This window comes from Zootoca vivipara, chromosome 2 (assembly GCF_963506605.1).
Source record: "Zootoca vivipara chromosome 2, rZooViv1.1, whole genome shotgun sequence".
Lineage (NCBI taxonomy): Eukaryota > Metazoa > Chordata > Lepidosauria > Squamata > Lacertidae > Zootoca > Zootoca vivipara.
This window is the reverse complement of record NC_083277.1, coordinates 116,266,558-116,284,193: the sequence shown is the minus strand read 5'-3', so window position 1 is coordinate 116,284,193 and position 17,636 is coordinate 116,266,558. Positions and strand designations below refer to the sequence as shown.

The 17,636-nt window shown below is 41.6% G+C and overlaps 1 protein-coding gene across 1 annotated transcript in view; it reads right to left on the bottom strand.

The window, feature by feature from the left end:
- SLC4A8 (solute carrier family 4 member 8) overlaps nucleotides 1-17,107 on the bottom strand; it is a 74,428-nt gene extending 57,321 nt beyond the window's left edge. Inside the window, exons 1-2 of the mRNA XM_060271068.1 lie at nucleotides 16,982-17,107; nucleotides 3,518-3,599 (exon numbers count right to left, since the gene is read on the bottom strand). Coding sequence (XP_060127051.1) covers nucleotides 3,518-3,599; nucleotides 16,982-17,035 — 136 coding nt within the window. The 5' untranslated portion in view covers nucleotides 17,036-17,107. The remainder of the gene's footprint in view (nucleotides 1-3,517; nucleotides 3,600-16,981) is intronic.
- Between the last annotated feature and the right edge of the window lie 529 nt (nucleotides 17,108-17,636).

The window sequence follows — 17,636 nt, the reverse complement described above, 5'->3', positions numbered from 1 at the left end:
AGCAGCAGTTGCTCAACCCAAATGATGATAGTGCCAATTGCAGAGTTCCAACATTCTCTTCATCCAGCATTTGGGAATCCTTGGCCTCGGCAACCACTGGTAAAGGAGTTATAGAGTTCTTTGGCTTTTGTAAGGGTGGCTTGCACAAAATCCAATCCCAAGCCCACAATTCAGGTTCCCGAAGAACATCAGTTGCCATTCTTATATGACAGTCAAGTTTCTAGTCCCTGTGGTTTCGAAAGTGTCGTAGATGTGTAATCAGCAGGCAGCTGTCCAACCTTAGTCAGGAGCCAGGAAGCAGCAGCTGGACCAGGGAAGCAGGCAAGAATGACAAAAGCAGGAATTGGATCCAAGGAGCAGAGCAGAAGTTAGAGCAGATGACAAAGCCAGGAATCAGGACCAAAGAGTTAGGCTTGTGCAAACTGGAAGCCCTTGTATAGTCCTTCCTGTTCAGGAGGAGCCAATGACCAGTATGCCTGGGTGAGGCCAGTTCAGGCCTGAAGGTTCTTAACTACTTAGGGCAGCAGATATCCCAGACTTATAATTCACCAGATGGAACAGCCACATGCAAACAGAAGGTCTCACATTTGAGCCCAGCAGCTCCTGGGAGAATACTTTTGAATACCACCATATTATAGGGGGCAGAGCTTGATTTGGCAGGCTTCCTGCCTCTCCTTCCTGGATTCCTGTCACATTCCACTATCCACAGACTTCTACTGTCCCTCCGCTAGGGCATATATGGAAGGTAGCATTCTGCAGGCTTCATTCAGTGCTTTATACATTAGCAATGCTAAGCCTCTCTTTCCTCAAAAGATGCACCTTCTTAGAATTTTGATAAAGTGTCAGGCGTAGCTCTAGCGCCTTTAGCCCAAACGTAGCAGAGTATCGCTGCACAACACGGAAACTTCCATAGGTTTCAATGACTAGACATCTGGACGCAGAATAACTATATGCAGGATTTATTAAATAAAAGAAAAACAGAATTTCTATATACAAAGCAAAGCAAAATAAATCCTTACTCTTACTCTCTCTCACACACACAACCATCTGATACAGCACGTCTCCTTCTAACTCTCACCTACACCACCACACAGAACAAATGTGCTAGAATTCCTTAATAACAGAGTTCAGTGTTGCCCTTCAACCAATGAGAGAGTAGTTGCTATGTCTCTGGCAGAACTTGGCTTTCTGCCCAGTCTTAATTGACACCCAGAGTTATTAGTTTGAGAAGCAAGAGTCTGGTTGTTTCCCAGAGAACCAATTAAGAGAAACCTGAACATTCCTCTATTCCTTAACATCTGTTTCGGTGCTGTTCATGAAAAGAGAGAGATAAATCCCTCTAAAGTGAAACTGTGCATGCATGCATGCATTGTCGGAGCCAGAATCTGAGGTGAAACAGGAATGTGCTGCCCTGTACCACCACCCTGAAGCTTTCCTTACCTAGGTTGCATGGCAGCATCTGCAAAATCACTACAGCAGGTTCCAGTGTGATCTCATGAGACTTCTACAAGATCTCACAAAATCTTGCTGGAAGCTACTGCTGCTGCCTCCACCTCTCTGCCAGCAGCAAAGGCGGCACCACCTCTTCGGGTTTTGCTGCCCGAGGCAGTTGTCTCAGTCTGCATCACGGGTGGACTGGCCCTGGTCAGACCAACAGCTCTAGGGATGGCACCACCATGGGTGCAATGGCGCCATCTTGAAACAGCCATGCCCAGGCTCCAGCATACAATGCACTTAACTTCTCAGATGCCTTCTCAGACACCTTTGAGGGCTTTGCTGTGTAAGGGTTGAAGATTTTAAACATTTCCCAAATACTCACAACCTATAGTGTTGTGTTGTTCTAAGGTAAAGGTAAAGGGACCCCTGACCATTAGGTCCAGTCGTGACCAACTCTGGGGTTGCGCGCTCATCTTGCATTATTGGCCGAGGGAGCCGGCGTACAGCTTCCAGATCATGTGGCCAGCAAGACAAAGCCACTTCTGGAAACACCGTTTAGCTTCCCACTGTAGCGGTTCCTATTTATCTACTTGCATTTTGACGTGCTTTCGAACTGCTAGGTTGGCAGGAGCTGGGACCAAGCAATGGGAGCTCACCCCGTCACAGGGATTCGAACCGCCGACCTTCTGATCAGCAAGCCCTTCTAAGAGGCGAGCGCAAAAGGCTTCAGGTCAAGCAGGCAGTGTGTGAAAAGGAACGGGAGAGGATGTTTTCACTTTCTGGTGCAAAGTCTGAGAGAGGGTTCAGATTGGCTGGGGTGGTGGTGGGGGGAAGCCTGGGCAATGCTAGCCACAATAAACATTATTCAATTACACTGTTTATGGTAATGTCAAACAATGGCGCCCTGTGTTTTGTATGTTTTAATAAATCATTGCTGAGTGTGAAGACATCTTGGTGGGGCCTGCTGATTCCCATATAGAAAACAGAGGATGCCACCACGAGAGGAAGCATGTTGATGCAGCCTCATTATTTGATACACCCAAGTATAGGAAATAGGACAAATAAAGTGTGTTTTTTTGTTTTTGTTTCAAAGCAGGCCTTTTTGTTCCCATGAGATGAAATGTAGCTCAAAATAGGCCATCTACCCTGCAAGGACAATGCCTCTCTTGCAAGAACACACACACACACACACACACACACACACACACACACACCTGTAACATGGAAAAAGAAAAGGGATCAATATAGGCAGAAGACAGCATCTGGCATGGTTTGGAGGGAAATGTATGCAACAGATAAAACTAAGGATGGCTGAATAGTTCAGATCTGGTCACTCCCATTTTTCTGATTCCATATTAGTTTGCAATTTTAAAAAGTTCTCATGAAAATTCATCAGCATTTTACTACTAATTTCTTACAAACATTTTTGTATACAATTCTGCCTAGTATTTTCTAAAGCAGTTTCCCATAATATAACACATTTTCCTATGTCATTTTCACCAGTATTTTTTTTCTACATTTGGGGAGAGTATATGTATTTTTGTACACATCACTTGGCAAGAGAACCACCCTACAAAATTTGGAGTAGGCAAAATTTCAAAGGAGGGTTGTGTTTCAGTATTCTTACTGATTTGGAAAGTGTGGGTTTAGTAGGTTTGCCTTCAAATGAATCAACTTTGTCCCCCATCCCTATCGCCTACACACTTTTAAAACCACCATACTTGTATAACTCCTGATTAAAACCACCATACCACTGATTTAAAAAATCAGGATATATTGAATTTTCACACTTGAAATAAAGCATCAGAATGGAAGCAGTCATGCAAAATAATCAAGCTTCCAAACTCCTGCATGCAGAAATTGCATTTTCTTGCTAAAGAAATTGGGTTTTCACCAGCGTCTTGTTTTATGAGATGCAGTATAAGCAGTTTTGGTTCTGTAGCATACAAAATTCTGTATCTGGAACCTTCTCAGATAGAAAGCACATTTACTTCACTTTCCGAATAGTTAATGATGATTAATGGCCTGCCGGAGAAATGGGGAGAGAAGGGGGGGGGAGTCCAGGAAGGAACAGCCTCACCTTCCAGCTCTTCGGGTTCATAACGAATGTTGACAACATTCCTGGTACCTCCCAGATCCACAACAGCCTCATCCTCCGGTCTCTGGTAAAGAAACAATGAGGGTACGTCACACATATTATTAACACACAAATCTCTGCATCTACCCCATGAACCAGATTAAATAACAGTGGAGGTCAATGCCGATTCCTGTTTAAGAATACTGTAGATTTCTGATTTTTAATGAGCGTGAAAGAGGAGAGCGCAAAATATGGTCTGAAGCTCAACATCAATAAAACCAAGATCATGGCCACTGGTCCTATCACCTCCTGGCAAATAGAAGGGGAAGAAATGGAGGCAGTGAGAAATTTTATTTTCTTGGGCTCCTTGATAACTGCAGATGGTGACAGCAATCACAAAATTAAAAGACGCCTGCTTCTTGGGAGAAAAGCACTGACAAACCTAGACAGCATCTTAAAAAGCAGAGACATCACCTTGCCGACAAAGGTCCGTATAGTTAAAGCTATGGTTTTCCCAGTAGTGATGTATGGAAGTGAGAGCTGGACCATAAAGAAGGCTGATTGCCAAAGAATTGATGCTTTTGAATTATGGTGCTGGAGAAGACTCTTGAGAGTCCCATGGACTGCAAGAAGATCAAACCTATCCATTCTGAAGGAAATCAGCCCTGAGTGCTCACTGGAAGGACAGATCCTGAAGCTGAGGCTCCAATACTTTGGCCACCTTATGAGAAGAGAAGACTCCCTGGAAAAGACCCTGATGTTGGGAAAGATTGAGGGCACTAGGAGAAGGGGACAACAGAGGACGAGATGGTTGGACAGTGTTCTCGAAGCTACAAACATGAGTTTGACCAAACTGCGGGAGGCAGTGGAAGACAGGAGTGCCTGGCGTGCTCTGGTCCATGGGGTCACGAAGAGTCGGACACGACTGAACGACTAAACTACAACAACAAAGATTTCTGACACATACAAATACTCTTTCCCCTCTGTTGAACAGTCACTTGTGAACATTGGCCTAGCCAAATATAGCCTGATGTTTGTCTGTACATACAGAATCAGTTCCTCTCACATACATTTTGGGATACCTTTGGAAATATCTGCAATATAAACAGCATTATATGAACTCTAATATTCTATGGCTTCGTGGCAATGTTTGCTATAGGAATATGGATGCAAGCAGGCAATACGTGGTCTTACCTCTATTCAATAAAATTGTGCAGTCATGTAAGATTGGTATAATGGCTGCTGATATCAGAAAACATCACTGGCTCTCTATAGCACTATGTTGGGGAGTGCATTTCCTAGAGGGAAGAGGTTGCAAGTTGTCTAAACACCAGTCAATTGCTTTGCCCTTCTTCTCAATTTTTCATCAATTTCATCATCAGATTTTCATCAATACTTCTCCTGCCAGTGCTGACCCAAAACATTGTGTGGCCTCACAGGGCCCCCCACCCCACCCCCTGGGCTAAGGTCAGTGGTGTAGCATCAGTTGTTGATGCCTGGGGCAGGTGCACATGTGCCAGACAGGCAGCACATAGACTGGGAGGGGGTGCCAGCCCAGCCCTTGCCACTGCCACTGGAGTGACCTCACTCCCACCAGAGCAAAGCATGGCCATGCTGAGCTGTCTGCCTGCCCGCACAGGGGGGAGCCTGGCCGACCAACACGGCCCTTGGCGGACGGAGAGGAGTACCAGGCCAGGCTGTGCTGGGGGCACCTGTATGAGGGTACCTGGTTCAAACCCACTCAAAAATTGTGTGCCTGGGGCCACAGCCCCCTGGCACCCTCCACACTATGCCCCTGGCTGTGGACATGTATTGCTGCACCAAAGACCACTTTTGTCTTCATCTATTTCCCCACACTCACATACTTCATGATGTCTGAAGCAAATCCCTTCCTTCTGCTGCCTAGCAAAGCCAGCCTTTCCTCCTGCCCCAATTCAAAAGTGGGAGAAGAGGCAGAGATGTGTGACATTATAGAAGCTTACTTGCCCTTTGTGCCAAGGGGACTCACAATCCAAATTTAGATGTGGGGGATGGGAAACGTCAAGTTAAAATTCAGATCATGCCTCAACACTCATTTTTCAAGTCCTAAAGAAAATTAAGACTATTAAAGCTTAGGAGTATGGAGAAGCAACAATCTTGTTTAGTCCTTCTCTGTTTCCTGACGTAGAAGCTTGGCTGGGGAGAAGGATTACAGTATTTCTCTCTCATCAAAGAAGTGGAAACTGGATGCAGTTCAGACTTGTCACATTTACTATATAGCCTGATGAAGCTCTTCCTCACAGGACACAGTGATTCCATGCATCATTTTAATAATTAGATAGATAGAGGAGAAAGGACACTTTGCTAATAGCAACCTCCAGTACCACTCTTTTATTTATTTTTCTTCCCTCAACCTAGAAAGATAAATAATGCATATTAATCTTTCATAGCTCTGCTGAAGGCAGAATTTCCCATAGGGAAAAAGCAAAAGCTTTCTTTCCACCAGTAATGAACAATAGCAGGGGCACCAACTGTAGGGGCAAGAAGGGGCTTCTGCCCCCTCAATATTTGTGAGGAGGGGGCTGAGCCCCCCCCCCAATATTGAGGGGCCCCAAAACAGATCACCCTCCCTACAAACGCACCCTCCGTGCTCCCCATTCCCCAGCCGACGGGCAAGTACTCGTGTACTGAGCAGGGATGGAGGGCGGTGGTTGATATTTACTCACCGTACTCTCCACCCCGTCACCAGCAGACGGCAATGGGGATCTCTGCAGGGGGCTCCTGGTTCATGCACCCCCCCACACACACACACAGATTGCACACCCGGGGCAACAGCCCCCGTGGCACCCTCCACATTGTGCATATAACATCACACAACACTGGGTCCCCTCAACGTGGGAGGCAAGCTGGCACCCCTGAGCATCAGCAAAACTACAAAATCCAAAAATTCATGAAGAGGCAGAGTTGCTGCCGGGATCTGGAGTTCAAACTGGGGGTATTGTATTCTCAATTGCTCTTCGGTTTTCCTCCCCATTGTATCTTCATTTTATTTGATTTTCTATTCCCGCAAGAATATTGCACATTGGAAGCTAGCGCAACAGAAAAGGGAGCCAAACAAGAACCTCTCACTTTTCCCACCTACTTTTCTACCAGCAGAGAATCTTTTACATAGAGGATCATTTAAAATAAATAAATCAATGCCTCCAATTGCAGTCTGAAATGTTAGCGCACTCTAACACCACCCCATCACCTCCTTCTCATAGAACTCATTCTGCTGCCTCCTGTGTAGATCCGGACTCGTGCCTGCTCTGTATATGCAGCAGAATGGACTGGGAGCATTATGGTTATTTAGTTGAGGTTTTCCCAAGATAAGAAAAACTAGAAGCAACTTGCAAATATGAACAACAAAAACAAGGATAAAACAACTTAAAATGACACACACACACACACACACACACACACACACACACACACACACACAAATGATAATAATAAAATAATAATAATAATAATAATAATAATAATAATAATAATAATAATAATGTTTTTGCCTAACTTCTAAAAGCACATAGTAATAGTGTCTGGTGTGCCTTCCTGGAGCATGTATTCCATAAACAGGGAGCCACCACTGAGAAGGCCTGTTCTCAAGTTGCCACCCTCTGCATCTCCTTCAGAAGGCGCACACCAAAAGGGGCCTCAGGTGAAGCATGTGAATTGTACTACCATGTTCTAAGTGCATTTACCTGGAGCTTTTATCATTGGGTTAGAATGCATACTTCAAGGAAGTGCCAGAATGGCCAATTCCCTGCTGTTGTGCTAAGGCTGAGGCTGATTTGTTTATATTTTAGTACAGAATTGTGACCATATACAGCAGCATAGAAGAATGACAGTAACAAATTCTGAGGTCCTTCCGAGAGACATAACCTCTTTCCCTGGCACCCTAGGAAGTCACAGAGTAAGCCATTTTAATTGGGCTTTGGGTTGTCCCTGTTTCATGTCTAGGATCAGTGCTTTTTTCTTTAAAAAAAATATGTTTAGGGGTATTCTCATTTTCCTACTCATATTGAAATACTGCCCCTCAATGAGGCCAAACTTAGATTCACAAAATGTTTTGGGGTACGCGTACCCCTGCGTACCCCCAGAAAAAAAGCACTGTCTAGGATTAAACCACCCTTAAACAGTAAAAGGCACAGGACAGGAGCTAGTAAAAAAGAAAAAGCTGGCAACTCTAATTCAGTTATATCACTAGAGCCAGGTATTGGCTTTATTTGACAGTAACCTTTATTTTGATGGGACCCAGGTGGCGCTGTGGGTTAAACCACAGAGTCTAGGGCTTGCTGATCAGAAGGTCGGCGGTTTGAATCCCTGCAACGGGGTGAGCTCCTGTTGCTCGGTCCCAGCTCCTGCCCACCTAGCAGTTTGAAAGCACATCAAAGTGCAAGTAGATAAATAGGGACCGCTCCGGCGGGAAGGTAAACGGCGTTTCCGTGTGCTGCTCTGGTTTGCCAGAAGCAGCTTTGTCATGATGGCCACATGACCCGGAAGCTGTCTGCGGACAAACGCTGGCTCCCTCGGCCTATAGAGCAAGATGAGCGCCGCAACCCCAGAGTCGGACACGACTGGACCTGATGGTCAGGGGCCCCTTTACCCTTTACCTTTACTAACCTTTATTTCAAAGTTGTTGCTCTGATAGACCTTTGGAGGCTGGTTTCCTGTAAGGTGATTAAGTAAGTGCTTCTACTATGGTAACATTAACACCATCAACTCATAATGTGAAGTTAACACTTCCAATTAGTTGATTTAGGCTGCAATCCTACACCCACTCACCTGGAAGTAAGCCTCACATGAATTACATAGTTCTCACGTCTGAAAAGAAGGCTATAGCCTTAGCACTGTTCACCAATGCTCTAAGTAATTATGGTCACCCAAACTGCCTGTTCTAAAAGAAACAGAAAATGCCAAATACAAGTCCTAAGGGTTTTAACCATTTGCGGGGCTTCCGGTAAGGGTCTCATCCTAATGAAAGTGCTTTACCTGCAAGTTCCTGAATGATGTCATGGTTATCTTCCGAAGCCGTGCAAGGTCAGAAAGAAAGAATAATCAATCTTCTTCTACAATTATGTTCAAGGGTCCAGATCCTGGGCTAAGTTCTCTTCTGGCGCAAGTCTGGGTAGCCAAAGGGAGGCTCGAGTCCATTCCATGCACCCATTTAGCTGACTAGGCATTGACCCCCAATAGAAGCCCCTTGCTACTTCTTAAAGCATCTCTTTTAGACAATCTTTTTTTTAATGGGCAGGCGGGGAGGGGAGGGGGAAAGGTTGAACCATTGAAGATGCTGCTTCAGCTGGGTTTCCTCACTAACTCTATTCCCAGAGCCACATGACCTTCATTACTATGACAGCATGGAACACAGCAGCGTGAATATTCCAAATGATAACCCATCCTTCTGTCTCATCAAATCCATTCTTAAGGAGCTTTCTTGGAAAGCAAGGGGAGTGGGAGGGAAGGATGTAAACCTTGACACTGGAAGTCAGTACAAAATGCACTGGGCTTCATCGTATTGCCCATCTGGTAAGAAGGCAGCATTCTTTTGTTTATAGGCTAGCCATGTGAACAAGAAGAGGGCAAGGCTAGTGACTCTTTTAAAAGTTGTGTAGGGGAGGGGATTGGGGGCAGGTGTACGTGTCAAGGCAACAGGGGACTATAAATATTTATCTTGGGTTGGGGTCCATCCCAGTTCCCAGAGGGGAGAGAACTAAGTTATTCCTGTCACATTTCAATAATAATAATAATTTATTATTTATACCCCACCCATCTGTCCGGGTTCCCCCAGCCACTCTGGGCGGCTTTCAACAAAATATTAAAATACAGAAATCCATCAAACATTAAAAGCTTCCCTAAACAGGGCTGTCTTGATATGCCTTCTTTTTTTTTTTATTAGAAAACTTTATTATGTACAGTCAATACAATCAATACAATAAAATGAGTACTGCATCTCTAATAGTTACATTGTTCTTATTCCGTTCTCACCCAATTATATCCCCTCAATTCCCTCCCCCCCCCTAACCCACCCATTGACTTCACAACCGTTTCTAAACTCATCCCACTATTCCTTTTGGTTGTTCTGCATACCTTACTTTACGGTTTTATGATGTTACATAATTTTTTTAAATTTTCTTTATATCCTTGTTTGTTAACTTTATTTATTAAAGAGCCCTTTAAATATCCAAAAAAAATTGTGGAATTTCTAACTTTTTTTGCAAATAATTTAGAAATGGTTTCCAATTACTTTTTGATTCTTTGTTTTTTTTACTACTGACTTCATCATATTTTATCGCCAAATTATAATAATTAAGAAGTTTACCTTGCCAATCCTCTTTACTGGGGGCGCTTGTGGTTTTCCAGTTTTTTGCAATTAGTGTTCTCGCGGCAGCCATCGCATAACTGACACAGCATCTGTCACTGGGCTTGATATCATTGGGAATCATCCCCAAAAGGAATAGTTTCGGACATTTCTTAAATGAGTACTTCAACATTTTCTTTAATTCCCTATAAATCGAATCCCAATACACCCTGATTATCTTACAATTCCACCACATATGTATGTTAGTTCCTACTTCTTGGTTGCATTTCCAGCAGATGTTGCTTGACCCCGGGTAGAATCTGGCCATTTTAATTGGTGTTATGTACCATCTGCTTTGCATTTTTAATATATTTTCTCTCAAATCGTAGTTCGGTGTGAAATAAAGATCTCTTTTCCACAGACTTTCCCAGTCCTTCATTGTTATTGGTTGTCCTATGTCTTGGCTCCATTTTATCATATATTCTTTGGTCATTTCCTCCTCTGTTTTCCATTTTAAAATGATTTGATATAAATTTGATATAAATTTATCTTTATTCACCAATAATATTTCTTCTAATTTGGATGGTTCTTTATTAAATCCTATTTTTTTATCAATTTGTAGCCTTTGATTTATTTGAAAATATTCTAGCCAAGTGTTTAATAATCCCTTTATTTCCGAATATTCCTTTAACTGCCAATTCCCGTCTTTTTGAATTAATAGCTCTTTGTATGTCGGCCAGTTTGATTCCATATTCCTTCTTCTCACCGCGACTACCTCTAATGGTGAGATCCACCAGGGTGTATTGGGCTCGAAATATCTTCTGTATTTCTGCCATGTTAAGTATAACGATTTTCGAATGATGTTATACATGAAGGTATTCCTTTTAACTAGTTTTTCCCTTAACATATAATGATGCCAGCCGAATCCCAGCCCTTGTCCCTCCAGGTCTAATAGGTCAGTATCTTTAAGTTGAATCCATTCTTTAATCCACCATATCGCTGCCGCGTCGTGGTAGCTTTCTAAATCTGGTAAACCATACCCCCCTCTCTGTCTAAGATCTATCATAATTTTATATCTTACTCTAGGTTTCTTTCCGTTCCAAACAAATTTAGCGATGTCCTTTTTCCAATCTTTGAATATTTTTTTCTGATCCCCTAGTATAGGTAAATTTTGAAACAAATAATTCATCTTTGAGGTCACATACATTTTAATTACTGATATTCTCCCCAATATAGACAACTTCAACTTATTCCATACCTCTAGCTTTTGTTTAATTGTTTTCCAAATCTCCTTATAATTTTCTTGTATTAAATCGATTCCTTTTACGGTTGTTTGAATGCCCAGGTATTTTATTTTTTTTACTATTTTTAATCCAGTTTTTTCTTGAAGTTCTATTTTTTCGTTCCCCTCCAAATTTTTCACTAACAGTTTTGATTTTTCAAGGTTTATTTTAAAGCCGGCTAGATCTCCAAATTCTCTTATCTTTTCCATTGCTGCGGGGATGCCTTCGACAGGGTCTTCAGTAGTTACTATTACATCGTCGGCAAACGCTTTTACTTTAAATTTTTTCTTTCCAATTATAATTCCTTTAATTTTCTCTTCTTCTCTTATATTTTTTAATAGAATTTCTAAAGTAATTATAAAAAGAATTGGAGATAGGGGGCATCCCTGTCTGGTGCCCCTCATAATATTAAATTTATCTGTTAATTTGCCGTTTATAGATATTCTGGCTTCTTGCATTTTATATATTGCTTTGATTGCATTATCCATTTTCTTTCCTAAATTTAAACTATCTAATATTTTTGTCATAAAAAGCCATGAGACCCTGTCGAAGGCTTTTTCCGCATCAATGGAAAGAAGAGCTGCTTTTTTATCTCTTCTGTCCTCTAAACATTCCAGGATGTTTACCACTGTTCTGATATTATCTTTGGCATATCTTCCCTTTATGAACCCTACCTGATCTTTATGAATAATTTCTTCAAGAATGTTATTTAATCTTTTCGCTATTATTTTAGTAAAAATTTTATAATCACTATTTAGGAGTGAAATTGGTCTGTAGTTGCCTGGGATGTCCAAATCTGCTTGTGGCTTTGGTATTAATGTTATCTGGGCTTCTTTCCAAGATTGTGGTATGCTACCTCTCTGGAGAATTAAATTCATTAAATCTTTTAACGGATTTAATAATGCTTCTTGTAGCTCCTTATAAAATTCTATTGGGAGCCCATCCGGGCCTGGAGTTTTCCCTTTTTTCATATCTTTAATTACATTTGTTATTTCCGAGATTGTTATTTCATTATTTAATTGACTTAGTTTTTCTTTTGAGATCTTTGGTAATTTATATTTCTTAAAAAAATCGTCAATTTGTTGGGGGGAAATTTCTTCTTTTTGATATAAAATTTCATAATATTTTTGAAAGATTTTTAAAATTTCTTCGGTTTTGTATATATAATTTCCTTCTGATTTAATTCTATTTATTATTTTTTCATTTTTTCTTTTTTTTATTAGCCAGGTTAATAATTTGCCAGGTTTATTGGCCCATTCAAAATTTTTATATTTCCAATATTGCAATTGTCGTTCCAATTCTTGATCAATTAGATTTTCAAATTGCATTTTCAATATTTTAACTTCTTGTTCTAACGTTTTATTATACTTTTTATATAGAAGGTTTTGCTTTTTCTTTATCTCTAGCAAGAGTTTTTCTTTGTTTTGTTCTCTGATTTTTGTAATTTTGGCTCCTTGTGCAATAAAATAACCCCGCATTACCGCCTTTGCTGCATCCCAAACAACTAGTGGGTCAACTCCACTATTATTATTGAGTTTGAAATATTCCTTCAATCTTTCTATTGCTTCATGAGTGATCTTATCATTATTTAATAAAAAAACATTTAGCCTCCATTGTCTGTCTTTTTGGTCATTTTTTAATATCATAGTAACCGGATTGTGGTCTGATAGAATATTTGGTCCTATTTCAGATTTCTGAATCCTCGATGACAATTCTTTCGGGGTCCATATTGAGTCTATTCTACTCGCAGAATGGTGTCGGGCGGATATGTGCGTATATTCTTTTTTTAATGGGTTTTTAAACCTCCATACATCTATTAGGTTTAAATTTCCCATTATTTCCATGAATTTTTTTGGTAATTTTGTCTTGTTTGTACCTTTCTTTATACTATTTCTATCTAGTTCTGGGTCGATGACTCCGTTCATATCGCCCATTATTATTATTTTTTGTCCCATATAATTCATCAGTTGGCTCTCTAATTTTTTCAAATATTCTATCTTACTCCCATTAGGTATATAGATGCCCACCCAGTACCATTGCTCTCCTTCTATCATCGTTCTTACTATTACCGTTCTACCTTCTCTATCTGACCATATCATCTCTGGGTTCCATTTATTTTTAATATAAATTACAACTCCTTTTTTTTTTCTTATCAGCTGCTATAAACTCTTTTCCTAACTTTTCATTTTTCAAAACTCTCATATGTTTTTTATTAATATGTGTCTCTTGGAGACATATGATGTCCCAATTTTTCTTCTTTAATATATGTTCCACTTTGTTCCTTTTTTTTTTTTGTTATTTAAGCCGTTCACATTCCATGAAATCACTCTCAAATTCATATTTATTAATCGTTACTTATCACTTTAAAAAAGATGGAAAAGGAGAAGAGAAAAGAGAAGGAAAAAGGCAAAAGAAGAAAAGAAAAGGTAATTACAATTAGTTCTAGAATCATTCAATTAGACTAAGCAGGGTCAAGGCAATTATCTTACTCTATGCATTGAGAAGTGATTCCATGATTAATTAATACAAATGGTTAATTCTAATAACTATTATTTAGATTACAGTGTCTCTATATTTAAGTTATATTATCAATTCAGTGATCATTCTTTCGTCTCTCCTTCTTCCTCAATCTCTCCATCCTCACCCTCGTCTTCATCTTTGCTGGGGTCATCTGCCTCTTCTTCTTTATCCAGCTCGGATACAGATTTTGGTTTTAGTCCACCTAGTTCATTTGAATAAGTCCTGAAAAATCTGTCCGCTGAGTCTTGGTTATCAAACCTTCTCCACCTCCCTTTAAAAGAGAACGCCATCCCCTCTGGATATTCCCATTTAAAAAAGATTTTCTTCGCTTTCAATGGCTTAGCTAGGAATTGGTATTTCTTTCTTTTGTGCACCAGCCGTGGCGGAATTTCTTTCAGGATGATGATTTCCGTCTCTTCCATTATCAATTTCTTTTTTCCTTTAAGTTTTAAGACCTTGTTTCTTAACCACATCGATGTAAAAGTAACCAGGCAGTCCCCTGGCCAGTTATTAGCTTTGGCCTTTTTAGAATTAACTCTAAAAACTTCCTCTATATTTGATTCAATTTCCTGTTCATCTAAGTCCATCCATTCTGCTAGTGCACTTATTATTCTCTTTCCTATATCTTCGTTTGCAATCTCAGGTATATTCCGGAGCCTCAAGATCTTCTCTCTCATTTTCATCTGCATCATTGCGAGGGCATCCTGTGAAGCTTCCAATGCTGCTTGATGTTCTTCTATATCCTTCTTCATTTTATCAGACTCTTTTTTCCCTTCTCTCTTTTCCTTTGCCATATTTTTCAATGCTGTTTCTAATGCCAAGTTCTTATTCTGTAATTCTTGAATCAATTCCATTGCCTTGTCTGTTTTTTCTTCTGTTTTGTGTAGTTGTTCTTTTATTTCCTGTCTATCTACTTCACCTGAAGTCATCTTCACTTCCATGTTATCCACCTTGCCCTCTATGCTCTTAATTCTTTCATTCATTTCCTTTTTTATCTCTGTGAGATCTTGTTTGATTTTTCCTATGTCATTTTTGAAGTCTTGTTTGATCTCTCCTATATCAGATTTAAGACTTAAAATTAATTCTTTGAGGTCCAGTTCATGATCCGCATTTGATGTTCTTCTCTGTTGCCCATTTCCTGAGCCTGATGTCTTTTGTTTATTCATTTTAGCAAATGATGTGCAATTTCTTATTTGTCCAGAGGGTGTCGCTCTTTACTTATTTTCTATAGAGCAGTGTCCTTAGCACGGTTATTATCTTTGTATCCACTTGGTGTCACTGTATCACTGTAGTCTTTCACTATTTACTAGGACCTCTTTGGATTCTTTGTTTCTTGCTATCGTCACTTCTGGCTTCTTTGTAGCCTCGCCTGCTTAGTCCTTGATTGATTAAAACGCCGGCGCCATTTTATTTTCACTTCTTCTTAATTTTCCTAGTCGTCACTGGGGGCATAAAAGTGTCCTTTTTACTGAGAAAAAAATTGCTCCACGCAGTGTCTGTTTGAAAGTTAGATTTGTCTTTCCTCCTTTAGCACAAGTTCTTATTTCGCGATAATTAATCGAGCTCTTTAAAACTGTATGCAGACTCCACCAGATCAGAGTTTAGACGGTTCCTCTGTTTTATTCTATTTTAATTCCCCAGCATAATCATTTCTTAGGCTATCCCTGACGGCGTCTTTTACAATATGTTACTGTCCTTTTATATTCCTTCCCTCTCCCCACTTGCGCCTTATCTTTATCTTCCGGTTTTAAAGTCCAGGTTAGTGGGGGGGGACTCCTCTGCGTTTCTTAGCTTCCTTTTATTTTCTAACGCCCGGGGTTGTTATTTTTAAAAAGGTTTGATTAAAAGGAGCTTTACCGTCTGTGAACGCGTCAGGCTTCGGCTTCGCGGGCTGTGTTGGATACGTTCTCCGTCGCAGCGCCCAGCTTCTCTCCCTCCTTCAGCTTTTTGCGAAGGTTTCCGGGAGAACCTTTGGGGAGCAGCCAACGTCTCAGCAGGGGATCGCCTCCCCGGCCTTTTCTGGGGGTCGCTCAGCCTCGCGAACCCCCCCTTCGCCCAGCTTTTTAGCGCGGAGCTGCAGAGCTCCGCTTTTTAGCCTGATCGCGATCCGCGACCAGAACCGGAAGTCAGTATATCTTGATATGCCTTCTAAAGGTCTGGTAATTGTTGTTCTCTTTGACCTCTGGTGGGAGGGCATTCCACAGGGTGGGTGCCACTACCGAGAAGGCCCTCTGCCTGGTTCCCTGTAACTTGGCTTCTCGTACCGAGGGAACCGCCACAAGGCCCTCGGCGCTGGACCTCAGTGTCCGGGCAGAACGATGGGGGTGGAGACGCTCCTTCAGGTATACTGGACCGAGGCCGTTTAGGGCTTTAAAAGTCAGCACCAACACTTTGAATTGTGCTCGGAAACGTACTGGGAGCCAATGTAGGTCTTTCAGGACCGGTGTTATGTGGTCTCGGCGGCCGCTCCCAGTCGCCAGTCTAGCTGCCGCATTCTGGGTTAGTTGTAGTTTCCAGGTCACCTTCAAAGGTAGCTGCGCATTGCAGTAGTCCAAGCGAGAGATAACTAGAGCATGCACCACTCTGGCGAGACAGTCCACAGGTAGGTAGGGTCTCAGCCTGCGTACCAGATGGAGCTGATAAACAGCTGCCCTGGACACAGAATTGACCTGCGCCTCCATGGACAGATGTGAGTCCAAAATGACTCCCAGGCTGCGCACCTGGTCCTTCAGGGGCACAGTTACCCCATTCAGGACCAGGGAGTCCTCCACACCTGCCCGCCTCCTGTCCCCCACAAACAGTACTTCTGTCTTGTCAGGATTTCAAGGTGCATTTTAATGGGAAATCCTTTCAAATCCACCCAATGCACTTTAAAACATAATATTTATGAGGGGGTTCATCCCTCCCCTCCAAAAAAAAATATATTATAATTTCTAAAACAGGGCATCCAGCCACTTATAGCCTGAGCAGCTAATGCACAAGGCTCCCTGCACACCACACATTTAGAATGCACGCACAGTTAAGTCATCTTAGGAGGGAGGAGACTTCATGGCAAGACGCACCAGCTGCTGAAACTGTGGGTGACTAGATGCCCTGTTTAAGTTTAAAAGGTGAATTGGGGGTGGGGGGTGGGGACAGAGGTAGCCACTGTCCTCTGTAGGAACCTCTGCCCCTACAGATCCTGCTGAACTGCACCCAGCAGCACCCAGGAAAAAAATGTGGGCCATTAGCAGGGCCAGATACAAGACAATAGGGTGTCTATCACAAGAAAAGAGGAGCCATTCATCCATATGTACATTATTTGCGCATTCTAACACAGCCTGCAGTCCTAAGCACACTTACCTGTGTATAAGCTCCCTTGAACACAGTAGGACGAACTTCTGAATAAACATGCATAAGGTTGCACTATTGGGCTTTTTAGGATATATTTCCCTCCTTCTGAAACTCATGAGTGAGCTCTATGTTGAAAATTCTTTTTCCTACAGCAGACAAGCCTTCGCGACGACTATGCCTATTAACAGGCAAGCTCTGCTTGAAATGTCATCATTGGCGTAATGTGGCATCCAAAATGAAAAACGATACCAATCAGTTAAAATTAGATGGTGACCATGGCCTTCAGCCCTGTGCACCATATTACTGTTTAACAATGGGGGAAACACAAAAGCAAACATCTGGAGAAAACAGAATATTCAGCCCAAGGAAAATGCAAAAACCAGTTTCCTTCTGGGCACACTTTTGAGCTGATCTACATGGTGGAGTTATTAATCTACAAGTTGAGTTGGGAAGAGCACACAGTACTTGGCTACTGTGACTGCATCACTTTAGACTGCAGGTGGAGAATTGCTTGTTTGAATGGTCCCGAATGTAAATAGCCTTCCAGAATAAAATAAACGAGTAGCTTGGGAAGAAACTAGGCTTTCTAAGTGACAGTGAAATTCTCAAAACCTACAGCAATTGCCAGATTCTACGTCAGTGGAAGTGCTGGAATTTAATTCCA